We start from the raw sequence: 16,766 nt of genomic DNA, 5'->3' as shown, positions 1-16,766 counted from the left end.
CATGACCATCCACGTGCTGCCGTGACTAAGCAATCGGGAACCACCCGTGGGCACCTGGCTGGCTGTCTGGAACTGTCTGGACCCCGACTCCGTCCCTCCGGCCCCTCTGAGCATAATCTCTAGCAGCTAGTCCTGAAGTAGACTAGTGCAAAGGGATGAGTCTGGTCCGGTCCAATACCGGGGGACTCTCGTGGCTGCTGTCACCATTGGTAAAGGCACCGTACCGTACCACTCCCGGCTGCCGTCTGCGAGAGGAGAACGTGACTTTGCGCCCGACTCGCTCCCAACTAACCAAGTCACTTACTATCTATCAATGCCCCGCTTCAACTCTTTTCTCCGTTGAACTGTTGCTCTGATTATCCGTACAAAGTACGGAGTACCTTACCGTCTACGTCTGCGTCTGTGGATGGTTTCTGTATCTCGCCGGGTTCGTTCGTTCACGATTCAGCTCCAGCCGCCAGCCAGCCTCGTGCATTTACCGCAAAGAGGTGAGCGCAGCCGCAGACCCGTACGGATACCCGCCCTCCACCGCGCTCCAGGCTCCGCGACTCGCTCTCTCCTAGCTTCCTAGCTTCCTAGAGTCCCAGACTCTCTCAGAGTCTTGCTCCCACGTCCCAACGCACGTAACAACCTGGAACGGGGAACGAACCCACCGCCCACGCCTACGGCAGAGGCTGACAGAGACCAAAGTCACCAGACAGTTGGTTCTTCCCCACGCCCAACCCAACGTTCGTTCGCTTCCCACTCCCGTGCAACGCAAACTCGACGAACCTCCGGCTGGGTCTCTCTCTCTCTCACACTCGGTCACACGCCCACCCGACAACTCTCACCCAACCAAACCAAACCAAACCAAACCTACCTACCACCAAACCCGCCCGCACCGCACCGCACCGTACCGCTGCGCTACACGCCCCCCAAACCATCCGTCCATCCATTCATCCAAGGACCTTTGCGCGCGCCCTCTGTCTACTCCGTACTAAATTTTTTTTTTGGCTGCTCCCCTCCCCTCGCCACCGTCAGATCCAAACATCACGGCCCTGGCTGCCCGTTCCATCTCCGAACCCGGCCCATATTGGATCGCGACTTCCGTATACGAAAAGTAGGGGTCCAAGACATTACCGCCGCATAACGACCCTTATTGCCGCCACTAACCATCACCACCACCACCACCACCGCCCATCTGTCCCCAACTGTCTGCCTGCCCCCCCCCTTCGACGCTTCGACGCTTCGACGCTTCGACGCTTGGGGGATACCCTTATCCTCCTTCGTCCTGCTCGGCCACTACCATCCCTCCCCCTCCGCTCTTCCCTCTCCGTCCTCTAACCTCCCCGTTCCGTCTGCTCTCGTCGTCGACAAAAGGACTCAATGTCAGACGATGAGTTCGGCGGCCCGGATGGCCCACCCGGCAGCGCCGGCGGAGACCGCGACAAGCGTGCACCGCGCTTCAGCTGGACGCCCGCCTACGAGGCCACCTTCTTCCGATCCCTTTGCGACTCGGTCCAGCTAGGCTTACGCGAGAACCACTCCTTCAAGGCCGACGCCTGGGATCGCGCTGCCACCGCTCTTCGCGAGAAGCACGGCGCATATCCGACAAAGAGCCATCTCGTCAACAAGTCGGATAATGCGCGCAAGAAATTTCGTCTCTGGCGCGGGCTTCGCGAGGACCCCGAGTTCCTCTACAACCCGACCACCCGTACCGTCACCGCGTCCGAGGAGGCCTGGAAAGCGCATATCGAGGTATGTTGGTGAAGACGCGCGCGCGCGCGCTAATCCACCTGTCCACCTCCCCCCCGTATACCTCATATATCATTGTCGTGTCGGACTTTTGTCGCTGACCCTTTCCCCGCAGAAAGAGCCATTATCGCGCGCGTTGCGTGGTCGGCCATTCGACCATGAATCGTTCATGGAAATCCTGTATCCTGACGTCGTCGGTTCTGGAGGTGCTCCTAAACGTATCATGAAGCCGAAGCGAAAGGGTCCCGATGTGATTCAAGGATCTGAAGACCCGGATATGCCGGGCACCGCAGTCCTCGATCTTCAGGTTGAGCCGCCTTACGGAACCTCCTCACAGACGGGCATCAACCACCAAGTACAGCCTCGCGGCTCCGTAAGCCAGTCTCCCGTAGCACAAGTCCAACAACCCATGATACCCCAACAGCAACATCAGCCCCAGCAGCAACAACAACAACAAATACAGCAGCAGCAGCAACAGCACCAGCAACCACAGCAGCAGCAGCAACGGCCCACTTCCACCGCGATTCCGCCTAGGACGCATATCGCAGGCACGAGCGCTTTGACGCCCCCCGAGGAAACTGCCACAGGACGCAAAAGATTTCCCCAGCAAGTATCGACATCCGACACTGGCGGCAAAGCGCCGACGGCGCCCATGGGCCCACCGGCGCAACCGGCAGAGAAGCGCCGACGTGTATCAGGCTACACGAACCCCGCGCAAGCATCGGGGCCAGGCGCATCAAACAGCCATAGCCACAGTCACGGCAACGACGCCACGACGGCAAACATGGTCTCCGCCGGCAAGCAGCTGATGGAGGACGGGCTGATCAAGATCGCCGACGCTCTCCGCGGCCGGAGCCCACCGCGGTGGCCCGAGCAGGCGATTGACATCTTCTTCCGCGACTTCTCCGACGAAGACATGGACCTCCAGCTTAAGATTGCGGAGAAGGCTCTCGCGGATGACAACAAGGCCATGATCTTTTGCAAGATGTCGCCGGCGCTACGCAAGCACTGGGTCAAGCGCCTGAGAGAGCTGCACAACAACAGCCGCAACACGTAATGCCCTGTCGCTATGTGGTCTTGGGCAGCAGGCGCAAGAGGAGGAAGTGTAGGATTCGGGGTCGAGTACGAGCGGCGTTTCGATCGATCGATGTAAGAAAGGCTTTATCGTGTGCGTGTGTGTGCGTATGTGCGTGTGGGCAAAGCGGGCAACGGCTAAAGGCAAGGCTTAGGTTGGCTTCAAACGGTTGAACAGAAGACTGGGTTGCGAAGGGCGTTTTGCTACAAGGTGTCCGGGTCTGGGAAGGGTTCACAACGGGGTTGGAGGAGTTAGCAACCAAACGGCATAGCGACTTTGGGGTGGGGTTGATGTTGAGCTTTGGCTAAACCTACCTTTTGTTATTTTTTTCCCTCTTCGTTTTCCTCTTTGTTTTCTTCGTCTTTCTCTTTTTCTTTCCCCTGTATGATTTCTACGATCACCACCATACCATACCAGAAACTAACTTATGTGGAGGTTAAACCGGAGGCGGAATGGCAGACCGGGCGGACGGACGGACGGTCTCCTTTCTTAGTATATTCAATATTATTGTTGATATTGCCATTTGGTGTGTGTGGTATAACCCAGACTCGGAATCTTATCAATGTTGGAATCGCGGTGTGGTGTCGTGAGGTCATCTACAGTCAGCCAACAGGAGAAAGTTGTTTGAGCACTTCTTTAGAGAGAACAAGTGTGTTTTGGAGGAGATTGTGTGTGTGCATTTCCATATTCGCCCCGAACGCCCAGTACATACATTACAGCCAAGAGCCGTTTATCCGACGTCGTTCGTTCGTAAAGACGCCATTACACGCCAACAAGCCAGCATCCGTGCAAACATGCCAAATAGAGAAGAGTAGTTTCCCAAGCTAGGTTAGGTAGTAGAAGAAGAAAAGAAATTCAGAGCCGCCGTCGTCCCCGACGCGCACTTGTCAGTCTATTTCTTGCCCTTGGTCTTGTACAGGTAGCTATGGGGAAGAAACAGTCAGTATCCATGCGCATAGCTCGTGGTCACTGGGAACGAGAAAGTGAATGCTTACCTTCCAAAGATACCCTCTCCAAGACCAACAACACCAAGGATGCCCAAGCCCAGGCCGACGCTCTGCCACGACAGACGGCCGCGCTCGTAGAGACCCCATGCCTTGTATCCTAGGAAGGCGCTGAGGCCGACAACACCGACGAGGTTGGAGACGACGAGGGCGCTGGCGGTGCCGTCGGAGAGGGAGGAGAACTGGCGCTTGAGCCACGAGTCGGCCTTACGGGCCTTGGACGCGGCCTTCTTCTTGGCGAGGTCGGCCTCGGCGCGGGCCTTCTCTTCGCGGTCGACGCGGTCGGCCTGGGTTTCTGTCTGGATCTCCTGCTCGAGGAAGTCGTGGGGGACGGTGTGTACGCTCGGCATGTCGACATCGACGAGGGAGGAGGTAGAGGCGGTGGAGTCGACGGAGATTTCGGGGGGAGGGGGAGCAGCGGCCTGGAGGGAGAGAATGTTAGCAACGATACGTAGACGGTTGATTGAGGGTTAAATGAGATCACGCGATCAAATGCAAGGAAGAAGAACGTACCTCCTCAGGAGTCTGCTTGGGGCCCTTGGCGGCCATGTCTGCGTAGGAAGCCACTGGGTAGTGTTGTTAGCATCGCATGCGCAACGTCTCCGGTATGACGCAACTTTGTTTACTTACTTGCGAGGGATGAGAGCTGTGGTTGGAAGAGAAGCTTTGTGCTTTGATGTAGGCAAGGTAGGTGTAGGAGGCGGCTGGGGGTATCAAAGAGGGAGGGAGAGATGCAAGATGTGCGAGGTGTAAAAAGGTGTGTGGCAGATCGACAGGATGACGCGCGGGATTGATGAATGGGTAGGAGTTCCTTTTAAGAAGATGCAGTCATGTGAAATGGGGGAAAGGAGGAAGTCGGGAGAAGCCTGAGGATGGGAGGGAATTTTGAGGGAATGGTTCCGTCAGGTGGTTTGACGGGATGGGATGGCGCACCCCCGCGAGCGCTTTCCTTGATCTTGGTTGGCGCGTAGTGGCCTGGAGACCAATGACGTATGACGTATGCGGCTCGGGAGCTTGGGACAACCTGATCGCCCGGCCAATCACAACCCTGACAGACTTCCGCTGTGGGGGGTATCTGGTTCCTCTGCACCTGCCGGGGAAAAAGTCGGGTCCTGCCGTCACAATCTTGGCCAGGAACAATGTCGTGCACCGGGGCATCCTCGGATAGGTCCTTAGGTAGTATGTAAGGTGCCTTAGCCGTCGGTGTGCTGTCGTTATAGGTAATAGGTACATCTGGCCATGTTATTCATGCTCGTGGGGACCGTGAGAGTCATATTTTGTGTTGTTGGGCAAATTGAAGCTATTCCCACTACAATTATGATCAAAAATAATACTGATCAATACTCAAAAGGAAAATGAACGAGATTCTTGGGGAGACCCTCAGAGAAGTGTATGTCTATTGTTCTTTTTCTTTTGCTTCCGTACTGGTACACTGTGTACACGATTATGGTACATGAAATACGCCTGATTTTCCCCCGTCATGGTTTCATTAGCCACGCCGTACGCTACGCAACCTGCAGCTGCGGCTTCGCAGTCAAGCGTTCGCTCCTTCTCTCCCACCTTTCACTCTCCAGTCCTGATGATAGCTGTTTGTGTGTAAATTGGTACAGAAAGCAAGAAACTCTCTTGTTCTTAGATATTGTTCGCCGCAGTCGCATCGACGGCCTTGTTGTTGGGCTGGGTAAGATCAACAGGCTCAGACGAGGGAGCCGCAGGGGCCTTGGGCTTCTCCTGCTTCTCGGCCGGCGCGGGCTTCGTCTTCTCCGCCTTGGGCTCGGGCTTGACCTCGGCCTTCGGGGTCTTCTCCGGGGTGTCGGCCTTGGTCTCCTTGGTCTCCTTCTTGATATCCTTGTTGTCCTCCTTCTTCTTCTCCTCAACGGCCTTGGTGGGCGGCGCAATCGCGGCATCGGCATTGGCGTCGAGAGCGGGCGCGGCGGCGGCGGCTTCGGCTTCATCGGCGCCCTCGTCATCGGCCAGCTCGTCGCCGTAGACCTCGGGGTATTTCCTGAAGCACGTCTGCATTCCCCTGCAAATTCCAGTTAGCACTCCTCACACTACATCTCGTTTCCACATCGCCCCCTAATACATACTGGAACTTCTCAATGCAGTCCATGCCCTTGGGCTCCTCCTTTGAGTAGACGAAGCAGCTAAACGCAGCCTTGAATTCCTCTCCACAGGGGCCGTCAGCCATGCCGCCCAGGCACGGGCAGTCCCAGTTGATCTCGCCCGTCTCGGGGTTGAAGGCACCCTGCTGATCCGCCTCGGCCTCCAATGCCTCAGGAGAGCCGGGGGCGGGTGCCGGGCTTCCCTCGGCGGCCTCACCCTCGAGCGCAGCCTTGGTCTGCTCGCTGGCTTCTGTCGGTACGGGGGCGGCGGCGGCGGCGGGCTTGGCCTCCTCGGCCTTTACGATGGCTCGCTTGCGCTTCTCTTCGACAATGGCATCGACGGTGGTAAGATCGGACTCGGAGAATTGGGACGGGGCGGCGATCGTTTTGGCTGTTGAGCAACACATAGTTAGAAACGATCACGTTCTTCTAAGCATCTCTTCCTTCATCGGCGCGGGAGACATACGGATGGGCTCCTCGGCAAAGACTGGACTTGTGTTGTACCAGTAAAGGGCACCAGCGGCAAGGCCCCATCTTACTGCCGCACCCTTCCACGTCCTGGGCTTGTCGGCGGGTGCTGTTGAGGCGAATCGTCTGGGAGCTGCGCGAAGTGCCGACTGTCGGGCGGCGCTGAGGGCGCGGGGCGCCGAACGCATGCCGCTGCGATACATTGTGTATGTGAATGTATTGTATGTAGGAAAGCTGAACCAAAGGAAAAAGGGATGTGGGTGCAATTGCAAAAGACAAACGACAAAGTGGAATTAGAGAGATGGGCGGAGGGCACGGGTTTGGTCGTGGACAGCTTGTAAGCTTTCCAAGCGTTACTGGTTGGTAATCCTGGATGGAAAAGAAAATTGAAGCTTCGATGGGCGGATTCTGCCGGAGTTTTAGCGGCGCATTATCGCTCGATTGCGCTGGCCCAAGCCTGTCACGCCCACCGACGCCCGCCACGCCCGTTCGATGCAGCCTGCAAGGTCCGGCCGATCGGACGGTCCAAAAAATCCAATTAAAATCTGAGGGATTCGACGCTTCATTGGCTGCTGATGCCGTGCACCACTTTCTGCGAGATATTCCTTTTTAGGCCGGTGACACTGATGACTGACTACGCCTGCGTAAGAAACGCATCATGGACAACTCAACCTTGAATAAAGTACCTGATGCAAGTTGGTGATACAGGTTTGTTATCCTCTCTGCAGTCTTCAACTTTGCTACTTGAGCGACAATCAAGGCAAAGTCTGACACGTCTGCACTTTTCGAGAGGGCCACTTGTATTTAGAGATATCCTTGTCTTTCTGGCTATCTGACCCTCTGACTGAGGTAGTTTTGTGCTAAGATAGAGAGAGACCAAAGAGAGAGTCTTCAGTATGTCGCCAAGTTTCGAATGGCGGCCGATAGGTCTCCTCCGCGACAAGAAACCAGAGCAACCAAGCACTGTCGACTTTTCTCTCATTGTACTCAACCAACCTGTGAGGCAGACGCCAGTTTTTGACTCATTATGGACAAATGGTACAACCTTCTTGCACTCGTTTGACCTGATCCCATGCTGACTCTTCATGGAGCCCTCACACGAGTTGCTGCAGATGGCGGAGCAAATAGGCTATACGATCTGAACAAAGCAGCTGAGGCTCAATCCCGCCCTCCATACGTGAGTGCCTGCATCTCTCGTCATCACGATGACACTGTCTGACTCATACAGAACAACCTCGACGTTATCATCGGGGATTTGGACTCACTCCTCCCCTCCGTCAAGGACTACTACACAACGCTAGAAAAGCCAGCCCAAGTCATACATGATCCCGACCAGTACTCAACAGACTTCGCCAAGGCCGTCTCATGGATTCGATCAAACCACGGCCCCGAGACTGACATCGTCGCTCTCGGTGGACTAGGTGGCCGCGTTGACCAGGGTCTCAGCCAGGTGCACCATCTATACCTCTTCCAGCCGGGCCCGGATTATGCCCAGGGCAAGCTGTACCTCGTCTCCGGCCAGAGCCTGACCTTCCTCCTCAAGCCCGGCCACCACAGCATCTGGGTCCGCGAATACGGCGAAGACGTCTTTGGCAAGCACGTCGGCATCATCCCGATCGGCGGGACCAGCTACATCACCACCAAGGGCCTCGAATGGGACGTGGAGAACTGGGAGACCAAGTTTGGGGGCCACATGAGCACCAGCAACCACGTGCTGCCCGAGACAAGGGTGGTCGAGATCGAGACAACCGAAACGGTGCTTTTCACCATTGCTCTTGTGGGCACTGAATAAACCAAAAAAGAGGTCAAACGAAAAAAAAAAAGTCGACCGTCGCTTGTTGTACAGGGAGAGCTCCATGATGACGAAAAGTTTGTACGGCGCATACACTGCAGCCGACTCCCCAATGCCTTTTGCCCTGCTTATTGCCCAGCGTCGTTTTCTCGTCTCTGGCGGCGCGACTCCAAATGTGATGTGCGTTTACCGTAAAAAGTGTATGCACGCCCAGCAGAAGAGGAAGAAGATGATGACGCCAGCCCAAAAGATCCACTTGTCTTCCTTGGCGCGGCGCTCAATCATGCGAATGGTGTCGCCAGAGATGCCTAGCGTGTTACCGACAGAGTAGAGCCTCTTTTGGGTGTTCTTGAGCATTTCGCGCTGCGTTCCAAGATCGCCTAGTACGGCTTGCCCGCGAGCAATGTATTCGTCCAAGGCTGAGTTGGTGCTAGCAAAGAAGTTCTGCTCTCGCAGGGCGTGTTGTTCTCTTGTGACATCGTTTCCGCCCATGCTCAGCCCACCGCCGCCGGCCTGACCTGTCGAAGCGCCTCGGCTGTGGAATTGGGACGACTTATTGACGTTGGCGTAGGGGTTTTCGGGTGTGGCTGTGACATAAGCTCGACGGCCTAGCAGCTCGCCTCGATTATTGTTGTGGGCGGCTTCTTCGCGAGCCTTCTTGAGAGAGTCGACCTGAGAGCGGAAATCGGAGAGGTCATCGCGGAACCGTTTCACTCGTTCGTAGGCTTCTTCTTGTTTCTTGGGTACGAGCTCCTGGCGAGCTAGTTGTTTGTATTCGTCGACGGTCTTGGAAAAAGAGGCGAGAGATGCAGACACATTGCCAATCTCGGCGGGGGTCAAGGCAGCTGGTTGCGCAGCTGAGGAGGACAGCTTCTCGAGGTCGTTGCGGATGGCCTTGCTCTGGCGCAGGGCCGAGTTGTATTGGACGTTCTGCAGCTTGTGAGTACGGCGCGTCTGGGGTTAAGGTTAGGAGGGAGTCTGCACGACTGACCATTTTGGGCTGATATGCGACAGGGCACCGAGTCTAAAGATGTGTAGGGTAGTTCTCGAGACAGGAGAGGTTAAGAGGGTAGATATCGAGAGCAGCTCTTGAGTGAATGCAGGGTCTTGAGGTCTAAGGTAAGGGACTGCCTGAAGCCCGACGGAGCTCTGAACACTTCATGCTGGAGCTCCCTCCCAAAAGTACAAGGGTACCTCCAAGTCTCCAGGTGGCTTCTCCAAGACAACACGTTACCGCCTTCCCAATCGATGACAGAGCTGTACGTACTGTGTGTACGTACAGTGTCGAAATTTCCCGAAGACGGTCCGCCCCATCCCGGAGGTGCCTTCCTCCCTGGCTCCGTCCTCCTCCCTCTTGGCGTTCCGTGTAAGTTCAAGTGTAACTCTAAACCTTCAACTTCACCTCGATATTCCATCGCACTCATCACATCATGTTGTTTCCCAATGACCATGACACGTTCTTATGGCTGAACTTTTCTTCTTCTGCTACCATCGAATAGACGAGACAACCATGATTATATGTCTTTGCCGAGAGCGGCCCGCTCAGCACTCCGTTCGAGGGCTTCGGGTCGAGGTCCGCGATGGATAAGTCACGCGGTAGTGTGATTATCGCCGGGATCTTACGCTTTTTTCTACTTGGGCCGCAAAAGACCCACGGGGCACAGATTGACTAAGACAGAGAGATACCGAAGTCTTATTGTCCGCTAGCCTGATACTGTCGCAACTCCAGCCGACGCTCACTCTTCGACACACGCCGACTCGGCACCGAGCATGCATTCTGACAACGATGTCGTATTAGTTCCACCGAACGAACGGTGATCAATTACATCTGCGCCCCAAATACCCCCAAATGGCCCCAAAGCCCCCAAAATGCCCGATTGTGCCCCAATGACTGCCTAGTCAAGTACTTAGCCGCAGACGGACTTTTTTTATCATAAGTCCTGATCTCGGCAATAACATGTATATATCAATCCATTTGCCCCAATGACTGGCATTCCTCTTACTGCACTTCTCATCATCAGGCTCTGTATTAAGGCTGGCCGAGACTGAGATCCAACATCATCGCCAACAATGTCTCGACCAACGAGTCCCACGTCTTCAGACATGTCAGCGCCACCGGTCGACTCTACCAAATCTACAATAGTGGACGAGGAAGCAGCTACACCGCTAGAAGAACAACAGCCTCCACCATTTACAGTTTATACGACATGGGAGAAGCGGCTCATCGTGCTGGGAGCCGCTCTGGCTGCCTTCTTCTCGCCTTTCACCGCGCAAATCTACCTTCCCGCTCTGACTGTTCTCGCTCACGAGTTCAACGTCTCCGACTCGGACATGAACCTTACCCTGACGACTTACATGATATTTCAGGGAATCGTGCCTATGTTCATCGGTTCTCTGGCTGATCAGAGCGGCAGACGCCCTGCATATGTGATTTGCTTCGTCGTCTACATCGCGGCCAACATTGGCCTTGCGCTCTCGCAGAACTTTGCTTCTCTGCTCGTCATTCGCTGCATCCAGTCTGCAGGGTCTAGCAGCACCGTTGCTCTGGCCTCAGCTGTCGTGGCAGACAGCATCACATCGGCCGAGAGGGGACAGTACGTTGGTCTTACTGTTATACCCATTGTCCTAGCGCCCGCACTGGGGCCAGTCCTCGGTGGTGTTCTAGCACAGTATCTAGGATGGAGATCCATATTCTGGTTTCTTGCCATTCTGGCCGGCGTCTTCTTCATAGTTCTTCTTCTCTTCTTCCCAGAGACTTGCAGGAGGATTGTGGATGATGGCTCCGTGCGACCGCCAAAGCTCTACCGAACCGGCTTCCAGCTTATCAAGGATCATTACAAAGCCAAGAAGGAAGATGGAGCGCTGGTGACGAGACAAATAACAGGAGCATCAAACACTGTCAAACCAACTCTCAAGTTCAAGATCAACCCCTTCGAGTCACTTCGTTTACTCTTCGAGAGAGAGCTTGGGCTACTTCTCGGCTTCAGCGCCATTGTCTTTGCTGGGTTTTACGCTATCGCCTCGTCCATGCCGACCCAGTTCCAGGAGATCTACGGTTTCGACAGTCTTAAGGTCGGCCTCATGTACCTGCCCATGGCTGGCGGCTCAGTCGTGGCTGCCTTTCTTGTAGGACCTCTAATCAACTGGAACTACCGCCGGCATTGCAAGCGCCTTGGGATTCCCTACGATAAGTCTCGTCAGCAAGACATGACTGGGTTCCCCATTGAGAAAGCCCGCCTCGAAGTCGGTCTTCCGCTGCTGTATCTCAGCTCGATTCTGCTGCTCATCTGGGGTTGGGCTCTACACCTCCGGGCGCCCGTGGCTGTGCCATGCGTGCTGCTCTTCCTCTTCGGAGTCGGCATGATTGGATTCAATAACACGACCAATACGCTCATTATCGACATCCACCCAGGTAAAGCCGGGACTGCGACGGCGGCGAACAACTTTACGAGGTGTCTACTCGGCGCTGCGGCCACCGCAGCGATCATTCCCATGATTAACGGGATGGGCGTGGGGTGGGCCTTTACTTTCCTGGCTCTTCTCTATATCGTCTTCAGCCCTGCATTACTGGCCATAATGTACTGGGGCGTGAAGTGGCGTCAGGACGCAAAGGACAAGGTGCTCAAGAAGGAGAGCAAGAAGAGCACAGCATGAGATTGTGATACCATATGAGTATGAACGCGGCCTTCAGTGATACCCTTTTAGATAGTTATTCGAAAACACCTCTAGCAATATATGTAATGAACTGTAGTAATAAGAAACTGATTCAACATCGCAACGCCACATAGCTATTGTGTCAAAAACGTTGTCGGTGTGGTTTCCTCGTGGCGGTTGAACCCCGCATATTAGGCTAACTCGACTTGCACCACGCCCTTCGGCGTCATGTCAAGTTGATTCTTATCGCTCAGCTGAAAAAGGAAGTGAGACCGGTAGCTCAAGTCAAGCTCCGCACCTCATTGCTTCAACATGTTTCAACGCAATTCATCGAATATCCCCTCAATCTAAATGTGGCTTTGAACAATTCACATTGCAATGAGTGAAGACCATCCCCAACCCACCGGGTCTGCCCCGACAACAAAGACTCTCACGGCCCGTTGCTACTGCAAAGCCGTCCACTTTACCCTCACTTTACCAACCACCTCCCTCCCCCTCAAAGTCCACCTCTGTCACTGCAGCATCTGCCGCTACACCCACGGAACCCTCTGCATCTTCCACGCGCCCCTGCCATCCGGCGTATCACCCTCTTTCATCGCCCCGTCCTCGCTGTCATCCTCTCTCACGGCCTATCGCCACGCGACGGCCTCGAGCACACGGTACTTTTGCAGTACGTGCAGCTGCCACGTCGGAGACGTGGGCGTCGTCGACGACGACTGGGTTATCTCGGCGTCCATCTTTGACGCGAATCAGGATGATGTACCCGCCGTCTGGGATATCCGGTCTCACGTCAACACGGCCTCCGCGCCGGGCGGGGGATTCTATGAATGGCTCCCTCGCGTGAACGGCAAAGAGATGAACGTTTGGAATCCCAAGAAGGACGAATCTGAAGCCGCGACGCCTACAACGAGACACGGGCGAGAAGTCGGCGTAGACGGCGAAGAGGTCCTCCGCGCACAATGCCACTGCGGCGGCGTCTCCTTCACTATCTCCCGCCCCAAGGCCTCCATGCTCGAGGATAAAGCCTACGAAGCCTGGCTCTCGCCCGTTGACTCGCGAAAGTGGCCGGCCTGCGTAGACGCCTGCGACGACTGCCGTCTTCAAACGGGAGTCCACGCCATAGCATGGGTCTGTATTCCCGAGAGCTGCATCACCCCCTCCGTGCCCGAGGGCCTCCAGCTCGGCGGGACGGCCAAGACGTTCAAGTCGTCTGAGAACGTGCAGCGGTCGTTCTGCGGGACGTGTGGCGCGAGTGTGATGGCGTATTTTGGGGTGGATGGTAGGAAGCAGGCGAATGGAGAGAGGTTGGTCAATGTCGCTGCTGGAATTTTGAGGGCGCCTGAGGGGTGTTTGGCGGAGGAGTGGGTTACGTGGAGGACGGGAAGGGTTGCGTGGGCGGACAGCGGGATGAGATATGATGCTGGGGTGACGCAGGGGTTGGGGGAGGGTATGGCGAGATGGGGGAGGGAGAGGCATGGCGAGGCTTGGGGGTTTAATATTGGATGATGTCTGATATATCCTATCGACTCATGGTTCTGGTATGTTGTCCTCGTTCCTCTCGTTTGCAGCCTGTGAGAAAACCACCCTACAAAAATCTATGCAAGATGTCCATAGGTCTCGCTGACCCTCTCTTTCTCCCGCTCCAGATATTCGTCAAAGGTCCCCAAGGCAACTCCCCAGCTTCTTGTCCCCTCAATATCAGCAAACTGATCCATGTCACGCATAGCCAGCTGTCCAGCCAAGAACGGGTTCCCTCCTTTCTGCGCCTCAACCTCCTCATCAGAGAGATAGACAGCCTTGATGTCCTTCCCCGTAAACCTCGCAAGTTTCCCCATGATATTATCTGCGGTGAGGAGCTCCGACGCAAGTGAGATCTCCTGAGTGTTGAACTTGACAGGATCCCGGTACGCCGCCAACGCAAACTGTCCGATATCGTTCGGGTCCACCGTCGGCAACTTCGTCTCGGGCGTCAGAGCTGTTACGAAGCGCCCTTTCTTGGCAAGATCCGGGTACACGGCAACGATCGGGAGGATGTAGTTCGCCGTAAAGTTCCCGGGTCGTAGGATCGTCCAGTGCTCGAAGCCCGCTTTCCGGACCTCGTTCTCAATAGCCTGCTTCGAGAGAAGGACTATAGCAGTGAAGCTTTCGGGATCCCAGTACTTGAGCTTCTGGGGAGCATCTACCGAGAAGCTGCTACTGTAGATGAAGTGTGTGGCGCCTGCCGCCTTCGCAGCGGCCATGATGCGCTTCGCCGTCTTGAGTTCCCAGGTGTGGTCAACGAAGTCGGGCATCAGGTTCAAAAAGGCCCCTGTGACGCCTTTCATCGCCTCCTCGAGGGCACCTTGGTCGTCATAGCTTCCTGGGGTGAGAGAGGCGCCGAGGGAGGAGAGGGCTTTGGCGGCGGGAGAGTCTGGGTTGCGGGCGAGGGCGTGGACTGCGATGCCGGCTGCGAGGAGGTTTCGCGCGACTGAACCGCCGACTGTGCCTGTTGCGCCGCTGACGAAGATGGTGTGTTGAGACATTGCTGAATGTTTGTGATGTCGAAGCTGGGTGGATTGATAAGTCGTAGTGAAATTCGGGAGGAAAAGCGTAGTGAGATTCGATTGAAAGATGATGGTAATGAGACTGCTTGATCTGTAGCAGGTCAGAACACTTCTTTCAGAGCTTTATATACTCACAAAATGATAGTTGTCATCCCGGATGATGAGAATCCATGTTTGATGCCATCAATTCGTTGAAGGTCTCATCGCGGGAATCCTTCAGCGACGCGCCACCGGCGACGGAAGCCGCCAGCTTCGCTTGATGATATTCATCGCACACTATGCATGGCTGGTTGGTCGGAACGATAGGTACTTTGGTGTTTCTTGCAAATGAAGACGCAGACAAAGGAGATGAAGGATGCAGGATGAGGTGGGAAATGTTGGCGGAATCCCGCCGCCAGATTAAGTAAGCTCAAACTGAGCAGCGCTGACAACGTCTCAATGAGATCCGTTCAGCGCTCACCTTCAGTGCTTTGACACTCATTCAATTTGGTTGGGAAGCTTCCTCGAGGAGTGTGACGGCATAACCTATCTTCAATTTGACAGTCAGATTCAGATATCCTTTCACTCATCAACGGGGGAACTCGACGCGGGCATCGGCCAACATGTCAAACTCATTCTTTGAGCGGGCCAACCCGCCGCCACGGCGGAAAACATGTACAGCGTGCACCAAAGCCAAGCGCAGATGCGACCACGGCCAACCCGCATGCTTGCGGTGCTCGAGGCGGAATATCGCCTGCGACTACTCCGCTCCGCCAATACCGATCAGATCAAAGGCGAGCAATCGCGATCTCGTTGTGCGAGCCCCGAAGCCTCGGCGACAGCATAATCAAAGCAGTGCAGCTCCAAGTCCCGTTCCCCTCCTCGACGACAACGCTGGCTCCAGCGCTTCCCTCACTCCTTGGTCCCAGAATCCGGATCTTTTACCTTTAGACATGGGAGACTTGGAAGATGTCAATTTTGATCTGGCCTTTGACGAACTCATAACCAGTGACGCCTTCCTCGAAGGGGCCTTGATCGCTCCTTCCCTCACGCCCAAGCCAGACGATATGCTTGTCCCATCTTACGACTCTGCCCCAGGCTCACTTGAGAGTGTGATAGCCAACCGTCTTCAGTATGCCCTTGATGAAATTAAAATGGTTCCGACCACGGTGGTGATGGAGAACCAAGCTCCGTGGAGCCATCCCTGTTTGTATCGAGCCCACATGCCCCGAGACATGCAAGGTAAGTACCTCATGTCGCCCTCGCCCAAGTCCACTATCCATGGGAAGAATCTGACTGTACATTCACCAGATGCTCAAGCCTGCTGCGCTCTTTACATAACGAAGAACAAAATCAACTCATCCTTCGTCCTACGTACCATCCAAGCCAGAGCTCACGAGCTGCTCGCCTCACCAATGCCCAAGAACCGCCACGACATTCTAGCTCGCTTCCACGCCATCCTCCTCTACCAAATAATCCGCCTGTTCGACGGCGACATCTCCATGCGAGCCTCCGCTCAACACACCTTATCCTCTCTAGAACACACCATACTCGCCCTACTGCCGTTTGTGAAGTGGGAACCGGAACAGCCTGCCACTGGCCCGGCCCAAGACTACACCGCATGCCCGACCAAGGACTTTTGGCAGGAATGGATCTTCCAAGAGTCAGCTCGACGTACCATATTCTTCACCTGTTTCTTCCTTGTTGCCTATAGTGCTCTGGTCGGCACGCTTACCAATGGATGTGAGGAACGATACGTGTTTTGTCAGTCGTGGACCATGTCCGCTCATCTTTGGAAGGCGCCTACCGTAGTTGACTTTGCTGTTGCTTGGAAGGAGAAGCAGCACCTTGTGATTACAAAGCAGGGCTTTGAGGAAGCCTTGAGGGATGCTGCTGCTGATGATATTGACGCGTTTGGAAAGATACTCTTGGTCAGCGCGTTGGGCATTGAAGATGCGAGGCTGTGGTTTTACAACAGGGGCAGCTCTTTGTGACGGCGTTCCGGAGCATTGATAGATGGCAAACACGGCTCCTATGAATTCCACAAATTCTGCAGATATCGCAAGTTTCACTGTTCATGAACATCACGAAATGGAAGTCAAGCCTGGTTGATCGCAAATTTGATGTGTCTGATACGACTGTCTGTGGTGAAGTCCCCTAGCTCTCCTCCGATATTACCTCCACCACCCACAGACTCTGAATTTTTGAAGACCCTTGTAAACGCCCAAAATGCAGCTAGAAACGATCCTTCAATGGAAAAGTAATCTTGTTGATCTTGCCGATACCATCCACGGTAGCCTACCCCAGGCCCAGAAAGTGAAATGATGATTGGCGACGATCCTTCAATGGAAACGATTGCCTGATGATCATGCCTGATCATGCTGCTAGAATCAATATGGCCCCCTCGGCCCC

At 55.0% G+C, this 16,766-nt stretch overlaps 9 protein-coding genes across 9 annotated transcripts; 5 read left to right on the top strand and 4 right to left on the bottom strand.

Annotated features, from left to right (window-relative positions):
• Positions 1–1,365: 1,365 nt before the first annotated feature.
• On the top strand, positions 1,366–2,791 carry CPAR01_11616 (uncharacterized protein; the record flags this gene model as incomplete). Its single annotated transcript, XM_060495875.1, has 2 exons — positions 1,366–1,737; positions 1,850–2,791. 2 exons carry the CDS (start codon positions 1,366–1,368, stop codon positions 2,789–2,791), a joined length of 1,314 nt encoding a protein of 437 aa, XP_060346223.1.
• Positions 2,792–3,701: 910 nt separating this feature from the next.
• On the bottom strand, positions 3,702–4,362 carry CPAR01_11615 (uncharacterized protein; the record flags this gene model as incomplete). Its single annotated transcript, XM_060495874.1, has 3 exons — positions 3,702–3,732; positions 3,805–4,235; positions 4,327–4,362. 3 exons carry the CDS (start codon positions 4,360–4,362, stop codon positions 3,702–3,704), a joined length of 498 nt encoding a protein of 165 aa, XP_060346222.1.
• Positions 4,363–5,445: 1,083 nt separating this feature from the next.
• CPAR01_11614 (CHCH domain-containing protein) lies at positions 5,446–6,589 on the bottom strand (the record flags this gene model as incomplete). The annotated part of the gene is made up of 3 exons (XM_060495873.1): positions 5,446–5,839; positions 5,904–6,309; positions 6,385–6,589. 3 exons carry the CDS (start codon positions 6,587–6,589, stop codon positions 5,446–5,448), a joined length of 1,005 nt encoding a protein of 334 aa, XP_060346221.1.
• Positions 6,590–7,282: 693 nt separating this feature from the next.
• Positions 7,283–8,178, top strand: CPAR01_11613 (thiamine pyrophosphokinase; the record flags this gene model as incomplete). Its single annotated transcript, XM_060495872.1, has 3 exons — positions 7,283–7,424; positions 7,478–7,563; positions 7,615–8,178. 3 exons carry the CDS (start codon positions 7,283–7,285, stop codon positions 8,176–8,178), a joined length of 792 nt encoding a protein of 263 aa, XP_060346220.1.
• Positions 8,179–8,364: 186 nt separating this feature from the next.
• CPAR01_11612 (vesicle transport V-SNARE protein) lies at positions 8,365–9,690 on the bottom strand (the record flags this gene model as incomplete). Its single annotated transcript, XM_060495871.1, has 2 exons — positions 8,365–9,132; positions 9,685–9,690. The coding sequence occupies 2 exons, from the start codon at positions 9,688–9,690 to the stop codon at positions 8,365–8,367; spliced, it is 774 nt and encodes a 257-aa protein (XP_060346219.1).
• Positions 9,691–10,248: 558 nt separating this feature from the next.
• CPAR01_11611 (major facilitator superfamily transporter) lies at positions 10,249–11,832 on the top strand (the record flags this gene model as incomplete). The annotated part of the gene is made up of 1 exon (XM_060495870.1): positions 10,249–11,832. One exon carries the CDS (start codon positions 10,249–10,251, stop codon positions 11,830–11,832), a length of 1,584 nt encoding a protein of 527 aa, XP_060346218.1.
• Positions 11,833–12,210: 378 nt separating this feature from the next.
• On the top strand, positions 12,211–13,338 carry CPAR01_11610 (glutathione-dependent formaldehyde-activating enzyme; the record flags this gene model as incomplete). Its single annotated transcript, XM_060495869.1, has 1 exon — positions 12,211–13,338. One exon carries the CDS (start codon positions 12,211–12,213, stop codon positions 13,336–13,338), a length of 1,128 nt encoding a protein of 375 aa, XP_060346217.1.
• Positions 13,339–13,427: 89 nt separating this feature from the next.
• CPAR01_11609 (uncharacterized protein) lies at positions 13,428–14,354 on the bottom strand (the record flags this gene model as incomplete). The annotated part of the gene is made up of 1 exon (XM_060495868.1): positions 13,428–14,354. One exon carries the CDS (start codon positions 14,352–14,354, stop codon positions 13,428–13,430), a length of 927 nt encoding a protein of 308 aa, XP_060346216.1.
• A 623-nt stretch (positions 14,355–14,977) lies between these two features.
• CPAR01_11608 (uncharacterized protein) lies at positions 14,978–16,348 on the top strand (the record flags this gene model as incomplete). Its single annotated transcript, XM_060495867.1, has 1 exon — positions 14,978–16,348. The coding sequence occupies one exon, from the start codon at positions 14,978–14,980 to the stop codon at positions 16,346–16,348; it is 1,371 nt and encodes a 456-aa protein (XP_060346215.1).
• Between the last annotated feature and the right edge of the window lie 418 nt (positions 16,349–16,766).

This window comes from Colletotrichum paranaense (genome assembly GCF_030867605.1).
Source record: "Colletotrichum paranaense strain IMI 384185 chromosome Unknown Scaffold_9.1, whole genome shotgun sequence".
Classification (NCBI taxonomy): domain Eukaryota; kingdom Fungi; phylum Ascomycota; class Sordariomycetes; order Glomerellales; family Glomerellaceae; genus Colletotrichum; species Colletotrichum paranaense.
This window is presented reverse-complemented; position numbering and strand designations above follow the sequence as displayed.